Consider the following 25,477-nt stretch of genomic DNA (forward strand, 5'->3'; position numbering starts at 1 on the left):
TCCTGCTGCCCATTGATTCGTTTCTGTCGTCTGTCATGTGTATAAACCTGTCTGACATTTCTGATTCGTTGTCTTGACAGACCAAACTGCTGGTTCGGCATTTAAACAAACACGCAGATAACACTCGGGATGGCTATAAGCATTATGTGGTGTAGTCCATTTCTCTTTTGAGCTCCTGTAGGCACAAATGCTTACATCTATGACATATCATCTTGTCTCCCGTGTAGATTTATTTGTCCAACAATGGCTCTTAAGTGTTTGTTTTTTTTAGCTATTTATACCGTTGCAGAGGAAGTTAAGCAAAACCTAGATCCTGGGATCTGTAGATTCACAATCATGTTTGCCTTTTTCCTTTCTTTATATTAAAAAAAAGGAAAAGAGAAAAGATATTTTAAGCACCAGATCCACAGATAAGCAATTTCCATGCTCTTCTTGTCTCTACAGATTCATTTTTTTATTCATCCTTCCAAACAAGGTCAATGATATAGTACTTCCTCTCAAAACCTATTCTATCGCCAGTTACTATGTTCAAGTCTCTTCCAATCAGTTTTAAAAGGCAGTAGATCTCATGCTTTTTACTGCATCAGAATATAGTAAGCCTCTGTGCTTCCTGGTAGCTGGGAGTAACTATAAAATAAGAATATAAAGTTGGGAGATATAATTTTTATACTATATAGGCTGCATAGATCAACACCATTTATCTTCTCAATATGGGATTATAACCCTGCCTTTATTTATCTGAACAAATGCTTTCAACACAGAATATGTTTTCAGATAGAGCAGGGAAATATGACCAAAAATATTTATCACGATATACATTTGAAAATTTGCGATAACGATATAACTGACAATATAATTGACACTAGACAAAATACTTTACAACTCCACAACTTTATTAGTGCAAAAAACCCCATCTATGTATTTTCACTTAAACAAGCAGCTGTTTTTTATGTGCATTAAAGTAAAAAAATAAAAATAAAAATGTAACAGTGCAAATTCCTTGCTGACAGTTTAACCAAAAGGCATTTCCAGTGGAAACTGGCCGACATATCCTCAGCATAACCATGTATAATATCCACAAAACTTAAAAAGAGGTTCTACACACACAATACGGTAATATTATGTTGAAGCACAGTACGTATCACTCCGCGAGGCTCCTGCCTACGATAGCCGTAATGCTCCGACAATCCATCAAGCGGTGCGGCTTCGTAGCTTAGCAAAGTCGTACTAAAACATTAGACAGATTTTCGAGCGCCGTGTACCACATAAAATTGTTTCGAGGTCAGTAAACACAACCAGAATTCATACATAAGACCCACGGGATTATAAAGGGCACTGTTGATTTTCAGAAAAATCAAAGGATTGATTTTAAGTGTGCCGTATTTTCCAAACAACACGGTAATAACGACGGCCTGCTAGCATGCACTACCAAAAATAGTGCTTTGTTGTGTATCTGACGGACGAAAGCTAAACCAGTTCCACACCACTGAAGTTGGAGCATTTTTACAAACCAATTCTGGTCCATCCGTTTCATTTAGCGATCCGCTTTCGCTCTTCTCATTCTGCATCGCCGCCAAGTGCGTATGTAAACAAAGGCACTGCGAATGCGCGTTTTACCCATATTCTATCGCGATATTTCATTTTCCTATCGTTGCCCAAAATTACACCGGTATTACCCTGAACGGTATGATATAGCCCAGCCCTATTTTCAGATATTTAAAAGTGATATGCATATGGCATGCTTGGCTAGATTTATCTTTGCAGATTGGATGCTATGACATTTAAGGCCAGCACTGGCTCAGTAGTGACGCTATCCAAACATCCCGAAACCCCAAAATAGGTAATATTTGTCTTAGATGTTTCATCCCTCTTTAAAACAAGCTGATCATCTCTCTCTCTCCGCCCTTCACTTTGGCTGAAAGACTTAACTATCTTGCAGATTAGACGCAACATCAAAGCTTACCATCTCAGCTAGCCTAAACAAAATCTCATTGAACTGCTATATAAACACTGCTATGTGTTTTAAGACGGTAAGATTTATTTACTGCTCACTGATCTGGGAAAGTTATGTGGGACGTCAGCAGCTCTTCTGCATAATTAGTTCATGAAACTGTAAGAAGTCTGTAATTTCATTTGAAATGGACTCTTTGCCCTCCGTTCCATCCCTCCAGAGAACTCAATCTCCAAGGAGTCGAGGGTTCTCCCCTCTATAACAGCTAAACACATCAACCCTGCTCCTCCCTATCCCAATACGCCCCCCACCCACCACCCCTAAGCCTTTACGAACAAAATAAGAGATGGAAGTCTAATGAAAAGAGGTTTAATAGAAGAGCAAGGCAAAGGTGGCTCAAAGGCTTGCTGCTGTTTAATTCAATGGGATGCTCTTGGTGCCTGAAGACTGGCCCATTTTTAATTGCACTCCTCTCTCATTTAGAAAAGGAAGTATGCAGCAATACAGCTTTAATGAATCTAAAAACAAGACAGGCTATTCACTGTCTCTCCGTCTTTCTCTCAGGCAGGATAATGTGATTGTGCTGGTTAGGTCCACGTTTCGTCACAGCATTGTTGTCCTCTAACACGCACACATGCGCACACTGCAGATTAACCTGCATGCTTTCCTTAAGAGAAAAGAAGGATAGGCGTGTTCCCTGCTACTATACAGTCTTATAAGATATACTAACGCATGCATATAAATTTAACAAACTTTCTCTAATCTCATCCGTCTTTCACACGCTTTTTTGAATATAAAACAGCATTACTAAAGGGCCACATAAGACCAAAAAGCAAAGAAAGATTGTGGAAATGTAGGAAGGCAGTCAAGCCTTAATCTGCGTCATTTTGTTTGCTTGCCATGAAAAAATTAACTCCAGGACTAATTCGATCAGTAATCTCAAACCGACTCAAGCAAACCTGCAGCTGTCAGTCTCGAGTCAACCCAAAAGTATTACTCACGTGTAAACCAAGCGGTCACGGCAAAAGTTTTGATCATCGTTTTGATAGCAAGCTATTAAAAAAGTAATCTCACCATCTACTATAATCAGTTTTCTTCAGGAGTTACAACACCACCTCATCAACACCAACACCGCCAAGTTAATCAGACCACAGACTGGAGCGTGTGACGGAGCTTACCTTTGCCATCTGTGCCTGGACTCCGCTGGCTTTGAGCGAGGCCACAGCCTTCTGAGCTGCTGCAGGGCTGTCGAAGTCCACAAAACCATACCCTGTACACACAACAGAAGTAACACAGATGCAGAAAGTGTCAGGAAGATGGAGGATGGTAAGGAGGAAAGAAAAAAAATGATAAAAATAATCAGGATTGGGTAGAGTTCTGAATAGTGCTGAGGAAGCTCACTGCTGATTTCTATCACAGACCTGAGGCTGTGTTTTCAGTGCATTAATGCAATAAATATGTCGAAATATAGTCAGGTCACGTATTTAATGAAAGCTGCTAGTTCTCCCTTTGAATGCATTTTTGCACAGAAGAAAACTGGTGATACAACAATAACTATACCGTGTTCATGATCCATGTTTTTGTAATGATTTTTAGTGTATTTCAGTGCAACACAGCACTACAACAAACTACTAAAAGCTGCTCACTGTACAGTCTCTGTAGATTAGTTATGTGAAAAAGAAAACTTCGACAGCACTCTATGCAGGTCTGTGAAAAACCAAGTTCTTCAGTACCTTTCGCAGCAACAATTTAAAGCAAACAGTTTCTACATGACCATCAGTCTCTCACATCTCTGTGGAGGAATTTTGGCCCGTTGTTCTTTACAGTGTCTTTCATTTCATTGTGGTCCACAACTGTTTTAAGGTCCTGCCACAGCATTTCAACCAGGCTGAGGTCTGGACTTTGACTAGGCCATTGCATCACCTCGACTCTTTTCTTTTTAATCATTCTGTTGTACATTTGCCGCTGTCCTGTTATATGTTATATGACCCAGTGTCACTTAGGTTTAGCTGATCCACCTCAAAGGAGGGAAGCACCGGGCATCTCACAATACCTTACTGCAATACTTCACTCACAAACCAATATTATTGTGATTTTTAACAGTTCTTGATATGCTGAGTATTATAGTATCATGCGTTTATCACAGTGCCCCAAAGTTTAACTTTGTCAGTATCTGTTTTATCGAAGAAGATAAAGATCTCTTTTCAGTTTGTCTCATTTTAGATTGTCAAGCACTGAACCAGCACTGTTTTAAAAGCATGCCTTAAACGTTGCCATAATACAGACAGTCTGCTATGAGTTAGTTATGAGCTATCAGTCTGTAATTGAATGGGGTCAAGTTGGCAATAAAATGCAGTGGGTTTCTGATAATATATCAATTACCTGTGATAAACTGAGAATGAGAATCGCATATCTGTTGCTGTGTAGACAGAAATTCATATTTAACAGAAACTAATTTTGGTCTCCTGGTATTTACACTGTATTGCCATGTAAAATAGCTTGATAGATTTTTCCCTAAAAGTCAATATTGAAACTCATAGAAAATAAATCAAAAGCAATGTGCAACAAGGGTTGTTACTGACTATGAAGTAGATTATAGATCACAGGTTATAAATGAAAAATCAACCAAAAAGCTACTGTCCAGCAAATAACTGACATTTGTTATGTTACATAAATCTGTTGCATCTGTTTTTGTTTGATAAGCTAAAATATGCCAAGTAACGTTGGGTGTACAGTTACTACATTTTCAGTTGAGAGAGGATCCTGTAACTTACTGCAGTTTGGGAGAAATTGTCAGGTTTAATAATTTTTTATTATGAAAGTAAAATTCTGCATTGAAGAAAAGTGTATCGTATGTGTATGCTGTCAGTTACAGTTCTCAGAAAGGAAATTTGAATATGAAAAAAAACAAAACACGGTATTGACAGGTCAAATTTAACATATAGAATAAGAAAGAAAGAATAGAACAAGAAATAAGAAAAGGTAAAGTAACCCCATGATTCAGAAATTAGAATCATCTTTTAAAAAAGCTGGTATTTCTAATTACTTCCATTGTATTGTATCTGACTTCTCAAACAAAACACTAGAGATACACACATATATTCTTAAGTAATGATCAGTATTGAATGTCTCTGCAGTATATATAAAAGACTCATGCAACATACAATTACTGCAGCATTTGCAACATAAAGTTACCTTTGCTCAAGTCAAATTAATAAGTTAAAAGTAAAATGTACAATGATATCAATTTAATTTGAAACTCTGTGAATCTAGATTGACTAATGAAGGAGCACACAAATTAATCTCTAATTTTCTTTTACTGGGTATGGGGCCGAGTTAAGTGAGATGTCAAAAAAACGGAAAAGGAAAAAGACTTCTGTCTGCAGTGTGTCAGACAGCTTGGGTGAAATTGTGTGAGGCATATGTGAACAAAATGGGGAAATGCTTGTGCAAGTGATTTTGACTGTATATCTGTATGAAACATGCATGAAGCCCGAGGGGGGTGGGGGGGGGACAAAAGACTTGAAATTCCAGCTGTGGTATGGAGTGGGCTGCATGTTAACACAGTTAAATGATCCACATTTCAAAAGCCTCACTTACCACAATCCTAAATGTAAACATGATAAGAACGCTGGAAACACGCATACGCCTCATCCCTAACATCTGTTGTTGTCTGTCTGTCTGTTCCAGGGTTTGGAAATGCGCTCCATTTTGCTGATAAGCAGATGATATTTTATTGTTCAAAGGCAAGCTGCTTTCACAGCAAGATCTGCACTGCACACACAAATATTTATACTGTTGCTAATGAGAAACTCATAATTTAGCCTAAATAGGGTTACACAAACACACATTCAAGTTCTTCCTGTGGAACACACACGTGATGTGCACACATTAGCCTCTGTGGCAAAAACAGATGGATACACAATATATGCAAGCATGCAAATATCCACGCTACCTACACCAGTACTGACTGTTTTTTTTTAAAATCTATATTTATTTAATTAGTGCCACTCTGAAACAGTTCCACTAATTGAGATTGCACACAGTATTTGTCAGCTGTGCATTAGGGATGCTTTCATTTTATTCCAGGGAATGTTGAAAAGTTCCATATCAGTTCTCACACTAACTATAACGGGTGCTGCTTAATTTTGGAGTGTCCATTTAACTAGTGGGGGGAGGAAACCCAAAGCAGATGTGAAACTGGTCAAGTCAGTCACCACTAATCCAAATCTGAGACCCTTTGTTTGACAGCACATCTTCAGCATCATCAGCATAGCACAGCTGTGTTGATATAACTGGAGCTTCAATGGGCAGAAATGACAACTACTTAAAAATAGATGCCAACATTTGTAAATCAGAGCTGTGTGTAAAATGATTTCACTCACTAGTTTTCTGATTAACTTAGATCTAAACAGCAGTGAGTTATTAAACAACATCTTTACTTTCAGCCTTCACTGTGACGTTAACCGCACGTCCATGACTGTGATGCTTTTGTGCTGACAAAATGTGTCCAGAAAGACAAACACCTGCCTGAACAGTCACGGATATCGAGGCCTGATAAAATCATGGAAACAATTGAATTCATTTAGAGTAGCGCAGTTATCGAGGTCTTTTTTTAAAAAATCTCATTTGTGTAATAATTAAAAATGAAATTCATTAGATTTGTATATTATCACAGCAGCAGGTAGCTATATAAAACCCCACTATTAGTAAAGTGTGGCCTTAATAGCCTTATTTGGATCCATCTGCGATAATATATATATAAAAAAAAAATTGTTACTATTTATTTGTGTCACATAATTTACAGAATTATTGCAGCAAACCCTGTGAAAAACTAAGAAAAGAGAATAAGTTATACATAAGAAAAATTGTGTTTTTAGTGCCAATTAAGCTGGTGTTAATGACTACATCTAATTCCTGTTTCTTGCATTAATATGATGATTTACATTTGATTTCTTAACCTATATATTATGTTTTATATATAACCTATGTATTATGAACTAGTATCTTAAGTAACAGTAAATTAGTTATGGTAGTAACATTAAACAGAGTTAAAAGAAAGCAGCTTGGGTGTAATCATATTTACAGCATTTAAATACCAGACTGATCTGTAATGTAACCAACAGTCACTCCTTGAAGCCGTTCTGTTTACAGTGACTTACTGATCAGCTGAGAGGCTCATATCTAACACGTTCTTGTGCTAAAGTAGCACAAGAGTGTCTGTCTCAGGAGCCTTGTACGCGCTCTGTAAATAAAATATTGAGTTGTAGTTGTTGGCGTGTAATCTTGCTCTGCCTTGCACATTTAAGTTGGTCCTTACATCTAAAGACATCAGGGAATTATTGTGTATTTTATTCTCCTAGCACAGGTGTGTGTTGCTCAGCCCTGGCACCATTCACTCTCCTATAAGCAAGAATGATGGAGACAGTTTTTTTCTCAAAGTGCTCATCTCACTGACTGGTTCGGTTTGACAAAACATCAGCCTTGAAGAGAATGTGCCATTTGTTTCGAATCTATTCATCACTCAAGGAGAGTTCTCTGTTTTCTGAACATCTATTTGGCCTTCTCTCCAGCGAGGTCTGAGGTCAAGTATCAGTGACAGAGTGCACCCTAGAAGCTGGTAGGGATTCATTGTCTTCTTCAAGGACACTTCAGAAGCCTGGACGCTTGTTGAATGGACGAGCACATGCCTGCCTTTCAAGCTGATGGACAGTTCTGCTGGTGAATACACCAAACTTCTGTCCACTTTGTAATTTGTAAATCATACAATACAGTCATGGTAAAAAGAAAGTACCCCCCCCCCCCCCCCCCCAAAAAAAGAGCATCTCAATTCTAAGGTTTTTACAGGTTTAATATAATAAACTGTGTCATTAAGTAAGTAAGTAATAACCTAAGTAAAAATGACTGGTAGAATAACAGTTACTTGACTAACTTGAAGTAATCATTTTCTGTACTAGTCTCTTGCATATTTCTGGAGGAATACAGTTTCAGGTTGAGGTCTGGACTTCCACTTCTCCACAGAAAAACCTTTTCTTTTTCAGATATTCTGTTGTAGATTTGTTGGTGTCCTTGGTATCATTGTCCTTTTGTATGACCCAATTTGGAACAAGCTTAAGCTGTTGGACATTTGACGTCACATTAATATCTTGAATATTTTGGTATACAAACGTTTATGGTTGACACAGTGGCTGCAAAACAAACCTAAATCACCACCACTGTGCTTAACAGCTGGTATGAGGCGTTAGTGGTCATATGATGTTCTTGATTTTTGCCCAAACAAATTATTATGGCCAAAGGTCTCCACTTTGACATTTAACATGCTAACTGAGGTCTGTAGAGACTGAGATGCAGCTCTTGGGTTTTTTGCAGTTTCTATCAAAATTGCACAGTCTGAGGTGAATAGGGGGGAATTCGGCAGGTCCACTCCTAGGAAGATTGGTGACTCTGTTGAATATTTTCCACTTGTAAATTTTTCTCACTGAAGATTAATGGATGTCAAATTGTCTGGATAATTCCCAGATTGATAAGGCATCAACAGTTGTTTCCTTGGCACTGCGTACACACACGCACAGATCTGAATGCAGACCAGCAAACTACTTTAATAGGTGTGCTCTCACTTACTGATGATCACATGATCAATTCCAAATGATTGTTTAGTCTTAGTTTCTCTTAATGAAAGCAGCAAGAAATGCTTATTCATTTTGGTTTAGGTTTTTGTTAAATAATTAGGTGTAAGGACCATGTTATTTTCACTATGTCCTGAGATGCCAAATCTTAACTGAAAGACTGTGCTTTCTATTAAAAAAATGTGAATGTGATTGAACACATGTTATAAGTCTACATAACAAAAAATGAAAATCTAAAACATTTAATCATTCATGTTTGTGCACTTGACCCTCTCCTCTGTGGTCAATAATAATATTGACCAATAATAATAATACAAAAAGAAAGTGATAAAGTGCACACAAACATGCACGAATGGATTCATAGACACCGACGGAAGGACAGATAAATATGAGCATGAACACACAAACACACACACCACTAGATTCAATCCAATCTCCTGAGCTCCTGGCCTTGGTTAGCATATTCTAATTCCCCAAGTACACAAGGAAACACAAGGAACTCAAAGAAAGAGACGAAGCAATGGAGGAATTTGGGGTTGCAGTGAGATGGGAAGAGAGGGCAAGCGAGAGGCACAAGCAGACTGAATTTTAAGGGAGGGGGGTTTTTACTGGAGACACAGAGACAGCGACAGGGAGGGTGCTTGCTTTAGGAAATGGAAGTCCTTTACAATCTAGTGGTTTCCTCTCCCTTCCTCTATCCTGTGCAGCATACACTCTCCCTCCCTCAGAGATCCCGCTAACAACAAAACTGCCAGTGTATTTAACACCGAGCTCCCAACAAAGCATAGGACTTTACAAACATAACACTTTTATTTCAGAGAATAAAGTAAAACTTTTATTTTCTTTGTTTACTTAATTAAACAGTAATTCTAAAAACAGTGCATCTCATTTCATGGCATCAAACAATATATTTACATTGCCTTGAAGAGGAAACATCAATTTTTCAGGGATAAAGACCAAGAAAAACATCACAGAAACTGAGATCACATGGTTCCCGCATGACAGCAAAAGTATGCAAACCAATCTAACTGTGCGTCTCCTCGGCCTGCAGGGGAAGATGGCTTTATTTATGTACCTGTCTCTTTGACTACATTTTTCATGCTTTCTGGCTCTCTGTTGCCTCTCTGCATAGTCTTCCTGAAAATAAAAGGCTGTCTGCTAAATCATCAGTTTCAAAGGGTCTCCTTCCTTTTCTGTCAGCCCCAGTTTATTTTTACCCCCTCCCTCCACCTCTCTGTGCCTCCACCCATCCATCCCTCCCTTTCCAAGAGAGCTCTCTGTGCCAATTTGTACTCTCTTAGTCACGCTAAGCACTTATCTTGTCCCTACTGAATGCCTTTGCAATCAAACCAACACTTATCCGGTTGTAAGGCACTCTAATGGCCGACTGATAATGAAACTCCTTCATTGTGAGTTAACAACTGGCTAAAAGATGTATGAAGTCTACATCACAAGCAGCGAAATTGCTGATGAGAGCCACAGCCTGTAATCGCCTATGCTGCTGCAGCTAGTGTATTATGGTAGACTGTGCATTAAATATTATGCATCAGTTCATAGCTTGTTGTACAGGGATTGCATTCTGAAAAAAGTTTCTCTCATGTTTAGTTTCCATAGTCATGTCTGCAAAATAACTAGGACAGGGTGGCAAGTTTTCAAATGTAATTTTTTATTTATTTATTTTTTACAAAGAACAAAGACACCAGCTTTGTGGATGCTCTTACCTCCCATGCTGACTATTACAGGCAACGAGCTGTGTGAACTTTTCTCTGGATTGATTAGTCAACAGTACCAAACAAAATGTGAGTGAATGTGATTAAAACAAGCTGTCAATTTGTCTTCTTTGGTCTGAAGCCATTAACTGACGTTGCAAAACATCTGACAGCTCACAAACTGTTCAGTCACAGTCTGACTTTTATTCATATTAGAATAAAATTTTATTCACTAAACTTTTTATCTGACTTGAAATTGAACCCAGAAGAGAAATAAAAGTCTGTGCAGTTACAAATTCTGGTCTCTAAATATAAAACCCACATAGAAATAGGGTCCAACCTCAGCCACTTCATTAGGTACACCTTATTAGTAGAGGGAAGGCCAGTTTGCCTTTATAAATGCATCAGTTCTTCACTGGGACAGATTCAACAATGTGCTGGAAATATTCTACAGAGATGTGATAGCCCCACACAGTTACTGCAGATTGGTTGGCTGCACATCCATGATACAAATCTCCCACTCCATCACATCCCAAACCTGCTCTATTGGATTGAGATCTGGTGACTGGAGGCCATTTGAGCACAATGAAGTCATTGCCATCTTCAAGAAACCAGTTTGAGATGATTTGAGCTTTGTGACATATCACATTACCCAGCGGGAAGCATCCATCAGCAGATGGGTATATTGTGGTCATAAAGGAATGGGGCATGGTCAGCAACAATACTCCGGTAGACTGTGGCACTGAAATGACGGTCACTTGGTACTAAAGGTGCCCAACGTGTGCCAAGAAAATATCTTCAACTCCATCACACCACCAACAACTAATCTGAACGGTTGATACGAGGCAGAATGGATCCATGCTTTCATGTTGTTTATGCCAAATTCTGACCACATCCCCTAAATGTCAAAGCAGAAATCAAGAGTATTCAGACCAGGCAACATCTTTCCAATCTTCTATATGTTTAAAATGTAACCCGAGTTTCTGTTCTTTCCTGACAGGAGTGGTGCATGGTGTGGTCTTCTTGCACATCTGCTTTAACATTCAATGTGTTGTTTTAGGTTTAGGCTGCCTGTCTATTCGCTCAATATCTGGCTATTTTCTCTCTTTTAGACTGCTTGCTAGAAACCTTAAAGACAACTGAATGGAAATTCCTAGAAAACTTGTCTGAACAACAACACGACACTTAAATCACGTTTCTCTCTTTTCTTCGTAAAGCATCTTTGGGTCCAATTTCAGCAGATTGTTTTGGCCATGTCTACATGCATAAATGCATAGAGGTGCTGCCATGTGATTGACCGATTGGATACGAGTTGATTAGCAGATGCACAGGTATATTTAATGAAGTGCCAATGAGTCAAAATTGACACCATGTGGCATTAATCTTAGTCTTTTATTTTATTTATTGCAAAGAAAAGTCAATACATAAAAAATGAATAAATGAACAGTTATCTTCCCATGTGGTTGTTTAAAACCCAAGTCACAAACATATTGTATTAGCTGAAACAGCTTTTCCACAATATTTTTTTTGTAATAGGTGTAAATCTATATTGTGGACTACTTTCTACCATGGATTGATACATAGCCGATGTATTTGAGCATCAGATGTGCACAGGTTGGAAACAGTGTCAGCATCCATTAGAGAGAGTTCACCCAATATCGTGGCTCACTGACGTGCTCCTAACAGCATTTTTATACAAAAGTACAGCACTGGTAAACACTAATAAGCTTTAGACTTTCAAATAAACTGTGTTTGCCTGGGATTGGTGAGCAATGAAACCATATCATCACCCATATCCTGGAAATAAAATTGAAAGCAGAAATTACGTTTCGTTTTCCATTTAATTTGTAAGCACTCGTGCAGTACGATCAAAAATGATAACTTTTCCATACTATAAAGAAGCATGAATACGAAGACATAATTGGCAGACATCACAATTATGAACTGGAGGCCATACTGAAACAGGTTTAAAAAAACTAATTTCACAAAACACCAATGACAAAAATTAATGAGCCAAGAAAGAATAACTGATAACTATCACTGGACTTATAGAATTGTCTTCCCTTCCTTTGGCTGTGCTGTAAAGCAGTCAGGAAAGGCATTTTAATATGCGCTCAAGACTCCCAAGCCATATTTGATTATGTGATGGTGAAGCAGGTAGCAGCAAGATGAAGTTTAAGATTTACATAACTAGCCAATTAGAAAGATTCAAGATAATGAGTGAAGTAAAAGACTTTCCAGAGGAGCCTTACTGAGATTTGGTTTTCCCATTATTATGTTAAGACAAGCAGGAGTGGAATCAAAATATTTTATCCTTAGTAATCAGCACAGATGAAGACTTAAAATTCACATTAACATTTCTCCTATCAGAACCAATCAGACTGGTTTTTCCTTGGTTTTCACACCGTCCAATCTGAAACGGTGATTACAGGACATTTGTGCTGTTGTCCTAAACCGTGTCAGGATACCTTTGAGTACAGCTCTGACAGATGAGCAGCAATCATTCTGAACGCACGCTCTTGTGTGCCTCTTCAAAAGCAGACGACTACAATCATATTGATTAGTGCTTTGTTCAGACCACTCTAACAATCAAGCAGACCCTCATCAGAGGACACTTGAGTGAGCCCCGTTTACCGCAGAGACGATTTGAAACATATTGTGTCTATTGTCTGGTGTTCTCCATCCTGATTTTGCATATGACAACAATACCAACAGCTTGCTTTCAAAATGTGCTCAACTCTGAGTATCATTAGAGAGCAATCCTGAAATCATCATCACGGTGAAGTTAAGCAAAATAGAGATTCTTTAGAAGTGCATCATTACGATAGATTAAAGGATAACATGGCCTTTATAGTCAGCGGTGGTGTGTTCACCAACACATGGACTTACACTGTCGGTGTTTAAGTAAAGGAAATAGTCTCTATAAATAAAAAGACTTGCATATCAAATCTAGATCTGAGGTTGTGGAGTGCAGATACTGCATCCTTGCAGAAACAAGTAGGATGAAACTCACTCACCTTTGCACTGATTGGTGTTTTTGTCCAAGATGGCCTTTGTAGAGACAATTTTCCCATATCTGCAAAACAAAAACAACAACAACAATGTAATATTCTGATTTGCTGCTGGCCCATTTTTAACATCTGGAGCAATATTAGTTATTTGAGTCTTGGGTAAATATTTAGCTGTGCTGCAGGCAGAGCTGCAGGGTTATAATTCTGGCCTATGGTTGAGTCACAAGTTTGGTCCAGTCAAAGGAAACAACGCAGTGATGGACTACCACAAAATCCGTACACGAAATGGTCACCACAGGATGACTTGCGTCAGAATTATTAACAAGATAGACACACAACCTCCATCCAGCAGATGGAGGAACAAAAAGTCCGTCCCTCCATCTGCTCCCTCAACCAACTTTTAATGTCTCCTGTCCGATTCACCACCTTACTCTCATGTTTGACACCTTGCCTCTCTCTTTGTCTACTTCCTTATTTTCCCCCCACATCCCACTTCTATTCTCGAGCTTTCTGTTCTTAGGTTCTCAGAAAGAAGTTAATAATGTTTCTTATCAGACCAGTCTTTTAGTGCTCAAGGAAAGAGAGGAGAAAGAAACAGACAAAACCCAGAAAGAGGCTGAGAAGGTATGAAGAGAGAGGATAACAGAGACAGAAAGGAAGGTAGAGTCAGAAAAAGACGAAGACTGAAAGCTTGGATTGTTGAGATCAGCCTGGATCACTGCCTGGCTTTGTGGATGAGACTTTTAATTAATGTTTTCACACTGGTGCACAATGACTGACTGGCTGGCTGAGTGACTATCAAACAGATTGACACTCTGCCCGACAAGCTCGCTGACTGGCTAGCAGACTGCCTGATAGCCCCAGGTAAAGGATGGAAGTATATTCCCTCTTCTGTTTGAGAGATGGAAAAAAAAAAAAGGGAAACAATGAAGGTAGAAGCAAAAACAACTCAATGAGAAAACAATGCAGAAGCTTCCTAGCAAAGGAGGTGAGAAAAGCAGGGGAAGGGTTGAGAGACTAAGGAATGTGAAATAGACAAGGAGAGGGAGAGCAGTCAGTCAAAAGATAAAAAGATACTAAAGGCGAGTAGGAAGTGAGATAGTCCGGGGGAGATGGAGAGATAGTAAGAGGTGTTTAATAAAGAAGAGATCATTTAGTTGTCAGCATCAGGAGAGTCTCTGTCAGCCAACTCTGTCATTAAGAAGAAGAGAACCGAGTCTAGCTCGCCTGACAGCCTCATATCAAACTCTATTGGGACAGGAAAAAAGGCTTTAAAGGACTGCTATCACACCTAACATGACAGATGAGCAGCGTATGATCTCGCAATTGGCAAAGAGAAAAATCACTGTTTTTGTCAAAAATCAAACATTTGAACAACACTCAGTTTTCACACATTTTCATTCCTGCAATTTAAATCCATATCTGAATGGTATTTACAAACCCGCTGATTGTCACAGGCTGAAATCAAATCTGTTTGGCTGATAATATTTCTTTCCCAAAAGTCATAGCTGGTGGTAAATAAGGTCTTTGGCCTGCGGCTGGTGGAGCCAGCCAACGGCTGCAGACGTGGAAAACACTCTGAAGAAAACAAGGCTAATCGCCCACACGTATACACAACGGCACAGATCAACGGCACAGATAAAAAAAAAAAAAAGAAAAGAAAAAACCTACACCAAAGCAGTAATCACACACACACATTACACACACCATCTGGCAATAGCAACACCAACTCTCAGTGACTTCTACATCAGCATGACTCAAGTGCATGTGACCGAACACTTGAGCATGCAAATACTTGTGTAGGTGTAATTACGTGTGTGACAGAGTATGTTTGTGGAAGTTTAAATCCAAGTCAAAGATCTCATACATCATCCACGTGTTTTGCCAACTTGTTTTTCCCAGCAGAAAAGTGAAACATATCCAGACTCTGGACAGCGGGGGTGTGGGGGGATGGGGGTGCCTGGATAGTTACACTATGAAACTTGAAGAGAGAAAAAAATGAAAAAAGAGGAAAACAAAAAACATGTTTCCATGTTTGGGTACATTATTGTCAGACTGTGTGTCCACCTGTTCCCTCTGTAGTTATGCAGGTTAGCGAGAGGAGAGGAGAAGAGAGAGGATGACGTCATGGCCTTGGGGAAATCCTGGGTCCTATTACAACAACAATGCACCATCCAAATCGGTGATTCAATGGCAACATTTCATTTTATCCAGACAGCTACAACAATCTACTATTGTGCAGAAGAAATGGAAAAAAGTATTGATAACAGATCAGATGGTTAAGTGAGGAAATTTTAGATCATGGAATAAGAGGAGAGGAAAGTGCAGAATGTCCTCTTCAAGTCCCAACTGGAACATTTTGGTTGATTCCAACAGAAACCTGGAGTGAGTTCAAATAACATCGGCCTACACTTCAATCAATAGCAATGACACGTAAGAGACCCATAAAAACTACTGAAATACTTAAAACATACCAATAAAAGACTACAAGGAGCCAGAAAGGAAAGGTCAGCACTTCCTTATCAATTACTTTCCATGGTGCCTAAAAAAAATAGTGAAATTTGTTCTGAAAAATATCTGGGGATGTAATTTTACTTCTAATTTAAAATAATTCTCCAGGAAGCAAAAAAAGTGGTATAACCTACGACTACATGTGTAACTTTCATTAGAAGAAATTAGATTATTTTCTCTATTTCCTAAGCACCAAATGGAGGGTTACACCTATTATTTTCATTGTCAATTATTCTGTTCTTTCTGTATTTTAAAGTAAATTTGTATTGACAGGTTAGAGGCTAGAAGTTTGAGTTAAATCCCTGAAAAGTCATGGTGAGCCAAAAGAAAAACATACCCTTATTAATTCTAAGGTTTCAGACAACCCTCAGATGAACACCACCACAAGGCTTATTACACAGAGTCCTTTAACAAAATACTTTGGAAAGAGAAACAAAATACATTTTCTGTATGACTGTTTCAGTCTCTTCAGTTCATTGAGGTCTGTGGACATTTGTTTATGCACAGCTCTCTTAAGGTCCCACCAGAGAATTTCAGTCAGGATGAGGTCTGGACTGACTGGGCTATTGCAACATCTTAATTTTTTTCTTTGTTAACTGTTCTGTTGTAGATTTCTTACTGTGGACAGGATCATTGCCCTGTTGCATGAACTAATTTGGGCCAAGCTTTTGCTGTTAGAAAGACGGCTTCAGAGGACTCAATGGTTGACTCAATGACTGCAAGATGCCCAGGTCCTGTGGCTGCAGAACAAGTCCAATCATCACCCCTTCTCCACAGTGTTTGACAGTTGGTATGAGGTTTTTGTGCTGATTTGCCACAGATCTCTATATTGCTCTGGCTTGTCCAAAGGACAGAAGTCTTGTTCCAGAAATCTTGTGGATTCTTCAGATGCAACTTTGCAAATCTAAGCTGTCATTTTCTTTTTAGGGAGAAGAGGCTCTTTCTTGGAAACACACTAACTGAGGCCTGTGGAGTCAGATGTAGCTCTTAGTTGGGCTTTTTGGGGCAAGAAAGTTGCCATTTCTCTGACCCAAGGGTCACCAACACGGTGCCCGCGGGCACCAGGTCACCCGCAAGGACCACATGAGTCGCCCGCGGGCCTGTTCTAAAAATAGCTCACCATAACAACTTACCAGTAAGCTGCATCTATTTTTATTTTTTCTTGCCATTTTTTTAAAAATCACAATTGCATTGCTGTCAATTTGTTAGAGATAATAAATATATATCCATCCATCCATCCATCTTCATCCGCTTTATCCGGGGCCGGGTCGCGGGGGCAGCAGCCTAAGCAAAGAGGCCCAGACCTCCCTCTCCCCAGCCACCTCCTCCAGCTCATCCGGGGGAACACCAAGGCGTTCCCAGGCCAGCCGAGAGATATAATCTCTCCAGCGTGTCCTGGGTCTGCCCCGGGGCCTCCTCCCGGTGGGACATGCCTGGAACACCTCACCCAGGAGGCGCCCAGGGGGCATCCTTACCAGATGCCCAAACCACCTCAGCTGGCTCCTTTCGATGTGGAGCAGCAGCGGCTCTACTCTGAGCCCCTCCCGGATGGCCGAACTTCTCACCCTATCTCTAAGGGAGATGCCAGCCACCCTTCGGAGGAAGCTCATTTCCGCCGCTTGTATCCGCGATCTCGTCCTTTCGGTCACTACCCACAGCTCGTGGCCATAGGTGAGGGTAGGGACGTAGATCGACCGGTAAATTGAGAGCTTCGCTTTTACACTCAGCTCCCTCTTCACCACGACGGACCGGTGCAGCGTCTGCATTACTGCAGCTGCAGCCCCAATCCGTCTGTCGATCTCCGGCTCCCTTCTCCCATCACTCGCGAACAAGACCCCGAGATACTTGAACTCCTCCACTCCCGCAGGCCCACCACCCGCAGGAGGCGCCATAGGGGTCGGGTGCATTGTGTGCCGGGTGGCGGCCAGGAGCGGAGGCCCTGGCGGACTGACCCCCGGCTGCCAAGACTGGCAATAGGGACAATAAATATATATATTAAAAAAAATTTAATATTAAATATTAGATCAGCTCTAGCTGGTCTCCACGGAAACAGTTGACCAGCAAAGGTGAGGAGGAAAACATGGCGGAAAAAAGAAAGAAAACATAATTTTCACAGTGAATGGGAGGAAGAGTTTTTTTAGCACTGTGAAAGATTCATGCGTGTGTCTCATTTGCGGGGCGACTACAATCGTTAGAAGTGTCGGCTATGTCCAGGAACTTGGCCGATCAGTTGGATTTGGCAAAGTGCAGATGGTTTAGCATCCAGTGTGACAAGTCCGTGGACAGCAGCAGTACAGCACAGCTGATGGTCTTTATCCGGATGGTGTTTGATGGTTTCTCCACAAAAGAAGAACTTCTGACACTACTGCCGCTAAAGACAACTACGAAGGGAGTTGACATCTATAACGCGGTGAAGTTTTTTGCGAAGAAAAAGGTACTCTTGGAAAAGCTGGTATCAGTCACTACCGACGGGGCTCCTGCTATGATTGGCCGACATACAGGACTCATTGCTCACTGTAAAGGTGACACAGAGTTCCCAAACTTCATGCATTACCACTGCATCATTCACCAGCAGGCGGTATGCGCAAAGGTGATCGGCTTCAAGCACGTCATGACTCCCATCGTGAAGATCATAAAAAGCATCCGCTCCAGAGCTAAGCAGCACAGAACATTCAAGGTGCTGAATAACACTGTGCTAAGCCAGAGAAGAATGTCTTTCTGCAGCATCAGTCTGGGTTAGTTTGGTGGGGGGTAGAGCTGACTTTTAGAATGACAGTCTTTCAAAGACGAGCCATGTGTCCTCCTCAACACATGGAAACTCCTCCGAATCCTTGCCAAGACTACTGAAATTGACAGCATTTTCTAGACTGCCGAGATTTAAGGAGGGATGTCGATATGAAACTCAACGCACCCCGTTTTGGCAGGCTTGAAAAAAATCTGTGTGCAACCCTGTCTGTGTGTCTGTGTGTGAGTGAAGTGTTAATGACAGTCCTCAGAGGGCCCTCACAGCATCAGATCTGTGTTTTCATTCCCTTGTGGAACACAGTCAGCCTATGGATGCTCACCGTTTGATGTCTTCGGAACCACAGTTCCCACCCACACCAACGTGCATCATTTCTGCATCTCTCCAGGATATCTAAGAGTGTTTATATACATTATGTATATGTACGCGTCCTGTGTGTTTGCAAATTGTGCGAGTTCTGTCAGAACTTGTGCGTTTGTCTGCATGTGTGCGATTGTGCATGCATTAGTGTACGTGCAGGTTGGTCTCTGTGTGTGGTAGCTCCTAATTGGGGATCCGATACAGCTGTCTTGTCTCTCGCATTTCCCTCATTTTCCTCCCTCTCTGCCAGTTAGACTCACACAGACAAACACAGAGGGAGGACCGAGACTGCAATGCTTCAGAAGTCTTCAAATCCATTCCCCATATGTAGTTTAACATCTTTAGGCACTATGAAGAAATAACGTCTTGGACTGTTTCCATGATGAAAAGCCAATGCGCTGTGAGTTTAGACGATGGCTTAATGTCACTGAAACATTAAGTTTGTCTGCCAAAAGACCTTTCCATGAAGTGTAAATCATAAGCTCCCAGGCTCTCCAGTTAGGTGGCACATTCAAGAGTTGGCATTATAGCAGAAAAGTAATATGTGTCCATGACAGAGTAAACAGCCACTAGTATAAACAACAAAAAAGAGCTGTCTTTTATCAACTTTTTTTGTTTGCTTTTATTAGATAATGCTGTGTGGTGATCTATGTCAGACCAAACTCTAATCTGAGTTAAAGATAGTTTCATCTCCACTTCATCCTAACCACAGCGCTTCAGATCAGATAGTTCAATATTTCATTTAGGATCTTACAAGCAGAGGGTTATTTTTAACATTTAAATAATTTCTAAGATATTAAGGCGTTGAGAGCATCAGATCCAACATTATTTGCCCAAAAAGAAGAAAAAGTCATCCAACAGACTTCTTTAGTCTTGAATAAAGCACTACGAGTTATTCTGTGGTGCCATTAAGTGGTTAAGAAAAAAAAAAAAAAGCCAGACTGCACAATAGCCTGGAAAAGGAATATAGTCATTTTTAATAACAATATTTTGCTGCTTTGACATGTCAATATGGAGGCTCAGCAAAAGAGCAGAAGATCTTACTGGACCAATACTGGTGCATGATATATGTAATACAGCTGGTTATTAGTCATGCTTTTTTTTTTTTTTTTACACAGTTGCTTTGGTTTAATTCTTGAAATAAAAAAATTAAAATAAAAAAATTAAAACCTTCAAAGTATAAGGAGCCTTTTCAATGCATTTGCAAACAGTTTAGGTAGAGCCTGATTAATTTATCTGTAGACTGGTAGCTGACATTTGCTGATGTACCACAAGAAGCACTTCCTATTCCAGCTGCTAACTCTAAGGCAGGAGTGGGGGAACTCAAGGGCCGGTGTCCTGCAGGTTTTAGATCTCACCCTGGGTCAACACACCTGAATCAAATGATTAGTTCATTAGCAGGCCTCTGGAGAACTTGGAGACATGTTGAGGAGGTAATTTAGCCATTTAAATCAGCTGCGTTGGATCAAGGACACATCTAAAACCTGCAGGACACCGGCCATTGAAGCCTGGAGTTCCCCCATCCCTGCTCTAAGGGATGGAACAGTGGATCGTTTGCCTCCATCACCCGCTGTCCCAAGCGCACGATCTGATATCCTCGTGTCGGTGTTGTTCCCATATCATCATAATAAATGTTGTTCCAGGTTTAACATTGCAAGTGACCAATCACATTGTTGTGATGTCATACTTTTGCGACTTTGGAAAAAACCACCTTAAAAAAAAAAAAAAAAACTACTTAACTTGCGAAAAACCGCCTCTGTCCGCTATACAGCAATTTGAATTCGTTGCATTTCAGCAGTACCCTGGTCACTTGAAATGTCGAGCCTGGAACGACATTTATTATGATGATGTGGGAACAACACCAACACGAGAATATCAGATCATCCGCCCCAAGCATCCTCTGTCATAAAAACCCCCTGCATATCATTGTTCACTAAATCCATGAACTTTCTGTGGTCTTTCTTTTCCTCCAGCATTGCAGCTTAACAAGCAGCCTTTGTCCAATAAATCCACTATCACTTCTCTAGCCTGCACATGTCCCATGTTCATCTCAGGCTGGTCTCTCTAACTTTATCTCCAAAGCTTTCAACCCGAGTTGTCCCTCTGATATACTCATTTCTGTGTCGATACCTTGTCCATCCCAGTCACTCCCAGTAAATCTTGGAGTCGGCTCTGCCTTTTCATTTTTTTTTAACATTTATAACTCATCATGTTTTAAAATCTGATAAATGCAAACAGGAGAAACACCATTTGAAAAAAATGTTATAAGTGCTGACTCCAACTTCCAATATAGGGGAACTCTGATCTTTTTCCAGATGCTGGTAGTACTCAGAGTTTGGATTAATTGTCACTTTCCAGGGAATTTTTAGAGGTCTTAAAAATACTATATTCCTCAGGCTCTAGTTTAAACACATTAAAAAAATGACTAGGTACAGCTGTTTACAATATGGTTACAGTTTGAACAATATGGCTCCCATAACAGATTTCTCTAGCAGCTGAACATTTTTACTCCATGAGTTTCACTCTAATGTAATCAGTAATATCACGGAAACTGACATTTAAGATGGAAACTCTGAAATGTGTGGACAAAAAGGTATTTGTAAGGTTTAAGTTTCATATCCATCAACCACAACAGGAAGCACTTTTTTTAAGATCATCATGAGCCACACTGCAGGTTTTAACCACAGATTAAGTTATAGATCGATATGCAGACAGACAGCTGGGAATCAAGCGTGAGAGAGAGACAGAAAGACAACAGGGGGAAGTGAAAGCAAGTGAGTGAGAGAGAGAAATTGCCCTTGTGCTCCACTTTAGATTCCGCTCACGTTCTGCTCTGTCCCCAGACGTTAAAAGTGTGTCCATAGTTTTGGCGACCGGGGGAGTGATTGGAAATGTCAGCTGACAACAGCACTTTTCACTGACACTCTGAGAACTGGCACGGAGACAGAGAGAGAGGGGGGGGGGAAACAGGGGTGAGGGAGAGAGGGAAGGGCGGACAGAGAGGAAAGGATGGAAGGAGGAAATGAGGAGGATGAAAGAATGGTAAGGGTGTGTGTGATGCTGATGGGAGGTTTGGTACAAACAAAAAAAAAAAGCCATGGTTGGCGACCAATTATGGATGACGCTGAATTGAAAGAGTGTGCATGTCGGTATGTGTGCATCAGTGTAAGTACTGTCCTCCTGTTATTCACTGCAACTGTGCATGAAAGAAAGGCCTGTTTGTGTGCGCATGCGTGCATATCATGTAAGTGACTGACAGGAAGCTGCCACTCAATTTCCAAAAGCTGGAGCAAGTTAGAAACCCAACACTATGATGCTGCCCAACAGCACACGCACCCCTCCCCTCCTCCATGACCTTTCCTAAATGTTACTGGCCACTTGGCACACTGACTGGGCCTCTAATGAAACTTTTATTGGCCCCCATTTTTCACCCCGTTTTTCCAGAACTGCCTCCAGGGCTGAGCTGAAATACAACAGGCTTGAACTGCAGCTGACACACAGAAAGGAAAGATACAGTGTGTGCATATGTGAACGTGTCTTCGCATTTTATTTTTTATCTGTCTTCTCTGTTTCACAAAATCTATACAATCAAATTGCTTTTGAAAATATTTAAAGCCCATAGCTTCAAGACAAGCAATCACTATAATTATTAACATACAACTCACTAATTACATTTGATATTATCGACCAACATAAGCTAAAAGGCAAATAAGAAAAACAGGTTTAAATTGTTTACAAAAGTTAAATGGAAAATGGCAGCAGTACTAATATAGAGCTTTTTACTGTAACCAACCACCAAATCTCACACACATTCATATAAGCGCATTTTTCCCTCCCTATACCAAAGCACCTTGTCTAACATTCACGCACACATCCTCACTCTGACAGATCCATCAGAGGCAACTTGGGGTTCAGTACCTGACCCAAGGATAACCTCGAGCCAGGGAGCGAACCACCGACGTCCCTATTTGTAGACAACCCACTCTACCACCTGAGCCACATTTGGGATATGTAGGTATTAAATGCGCAGGACCAACTTTTAACACAAAGAAACAATAGAAAAGGACAAAGCTAGATATTGAAATTAACAGAGTTAGGGCCCTATTACCTGTCAAGTGTTTCTGCTCTTGCAGCTTAAGTTATTACATTCAGTGATTAATCAGGAAAAAGTACACTACAGTATTATCACAGCCGCTGTTGTGTAGTATTATTATTCCAATTACAGATAAATTGATATTTTTAAAAAATATCTATAATAATTAGCTTTTAACAAATGTGACAGGATCCCCTTAAAAGAAGAAAAGAAGCTTAGAAAAACAAAATCATGTTGAAAAGTCTGATCGTTTTTTCAAAACAGTAACTCTGTATATTTCTGAACCTAGTATAAATCTGATTAGGCACTATGATGAGAACCCTGATCTGAAATCTGTTCAGGAAACAGCTGCCTAATGGGTTAAAATAAACACTGGATCAGAGTTTGCTCAGACGTAACAAAGCTTCTAAAAATGAAAATATGCCTTCATCAGTTCCAATGGCAATCTTCTAAATCACTCTAGATATAGCCATTACTAAAATATTCAGATGTTTATCAAATATAGCTGCTGCATCAAGTCATCAAATTTTAGATTGAACTGGTAATTTGATGCAATTACATTTCACACAGCTCATTTATATTACTATTAACATGGAATGTGGACTGATCCATCATATTGTCATCCATGTGAGTAAATCTTCGTGTGACTGAGGAGTTTCAAACCTCCACTGATGGACAGGAGGATTATTTATCTATCCCTGTGTGCGTAGATGACGCAGAGCAGAAAGGAGCGGATGGGCTAGACCCAGCTGGGTTGTGTCTTTTCCTCTGAGGAAGCAGAGAGGAGGAACACAGGGGTCAAGAGCGAACTGTTGATACCCATTATAAGCTCCTGTCACACTCACGCAACACTAATTACCACAAGCTGAACTAAACTGAACTGAGCGGGAATGAACTGAACTCAGCTGTACTGAGGACGTTTAATGCATCTGCAGGGTGAAGGCAGGGACAGTAGAAGAAAATAGAACTCACGGCTGGCAGAGTTTGATGAGGTCCTGGTCAGTGGTGGCAGGTGGCAGGCCTCTGATGTACAGGTTGGTCTTACTAAGTTGCTCCACTAGCCCTCCTCCCTGACCTCCACCACCACCTCCTCCTCCTGTGTTGCCAGGGCTGGGTGGAGCCATGGGTGGAGGGGGAGGGGCATAGGACTGCTGCAAAGACAGAAAAACATGCAGAAAGGCAAACGTCACATTAGGTCTTTACTGTTATGTTTGGTGTCACATTAATCACGTATTTAATAACACCACAAAAAAAGTACTTCACTCCAGATTCGGCTCCTCAGCTTTACCCCCCCTAAATTCCACCTACCAATCTCACATCCACATCTTTTCCTGTCCCAATTATCTCTTTATTCTAGAGGAAGTACATAAAATTAGGAAAGCATGAGCCTTGATGTTCATGGTACCCAACCACTGGGGCTTGCCCGAATAACAATAGCATGCTGTGCTGAATCTTCGCATATGGTTCTGCACTTAATGACAAGGCAGTAGGGACTTCCTTTCAGCGCTGACTGGAGTGTAAAGGTGCAGTGACTTCTACAGTGATTTAGATAAGGAAATGTTTCAAACCATTGATAATTTTCATGAAAGACAGGTTTGTTTGTGTGTGTGTACAAATCAGCAAACATTAAAAGCAGCACAAATTGCTTTCTGGTTGTTTAACCTTAGTTACAATGCAAGCAAACGCAGACCAGAAAAATGAAAGATATTCAAACCATCTCTTGTAATGCAAAGGTATCAAGCCACTGTCAGGCAAGAAAGTCTTAAAGCAAACACTGCTATGATTTGTATTAATAAATTTATGCCATGGGTGAACCGAGCAGGCTGTACAGCATTTAAATCAAGCAAGGCCCTTTTATCACCTTTAACTTACTCAAACATTTCCTATTGGCCTCCACTGTCCAATTACACAGCTCAATACTGACTAAATGGCTTAATAAGATGACCATTTCTGGCAGGGAGAAGAGCAGTGCAAGGATTAATGAGTGCCTGGCACTGAAGGCACACCCACCCCTGCCTGCCCGCTGCCTTAGGCAAACTATTAGGTTAAGTTTGGAGGAAGCAAACGAGCTTGATGGCCCATATGACAGCAGCATTCAAAACACTCTGTCTGCTGCCTTGGAGGAAAACAGCTACAACGCAAAGATGTGTAGTCCCAGTGTTGGTTCCACTGTTGGAAAGTGGATAGAATGAGTTCAAGAAGCTGCTGCAGCTTAAGATGATCACAGCGCAGCAGCACTGTGTGCCGTAATGACGAGAAAATGAGAGACAGGGAGAGAAAGGATAGAGACAGGTAAGGAAAGGAAGCGTGTACATACTTAAGGTGAATCCTGTATTTGGAGTTGTGTGTGGATATGTATGCACAATTGCAAGGAAGCTTGTGTGAGCTTTTGTGTGCGTGCACGAGTGTGAGCCGGTGTTTGTGATAATGACAGGCTGTCACCACAGAGCAATGTGGAGCCTGAGCCAGCTCT

The 25,477-nt window shown here is 40.5% G+C and overlaps 1 protein-coding gene across 7 annotated transcripts in view; it reads right to left on the reverse strand.

The window, feature by feature from the left end:
• The window catches only part of LOC146507864 (RNA-binding motif, single-stranded-interacting protein 3-like), a 168,910-nt gene that overhangs the window by 64,886 nt on the left and 78,547 nt on the right, over positions 1–25,477 (reverse strand). For 4 of the 7 annotated variants that reach the window (XM_085176071.1, XM_085176073.1, XM_085176067.1 and 1 more), the window contains 3 exons: positions 23,977–24,155; positions 13,304–13,362; positions 3,130–3,221 (listed from right to left, as the gene is read on the reverse strand). In XM_085176071.1, the coding sequence (XP_085032197.1) occupies positions 3,130–3,221; positions 13,304–13,362; positions 23,977–24,155 (330 nt within the window). The remainder of the gene's footprint in view (positions 1–3,129; positions 3,222–13,303; positions 13,363–23,976; positions 24,156–25,477) is intronic. The other 3 variants (XM_085176072.1, XM_085176069.1, XM_085176074.1) reach the window with 1 other exon arrangement.

Source organism: Neolamprologus multifasciatus, chromosome 11 (genome assembly GCF_963576455.1).
Source record: "Neolamprologus multifasciatus chromosome 11, fNeoMul1.2, whole genome shotgun sequence".
Taxonomy (NCBI): domain Eukaryota; kingdom Metazoa; phylum Chordata; class Actinopteri; order Cichliformes; family Cichlidae; genus Neolamprologus; species Neolamprologus multifasciatus.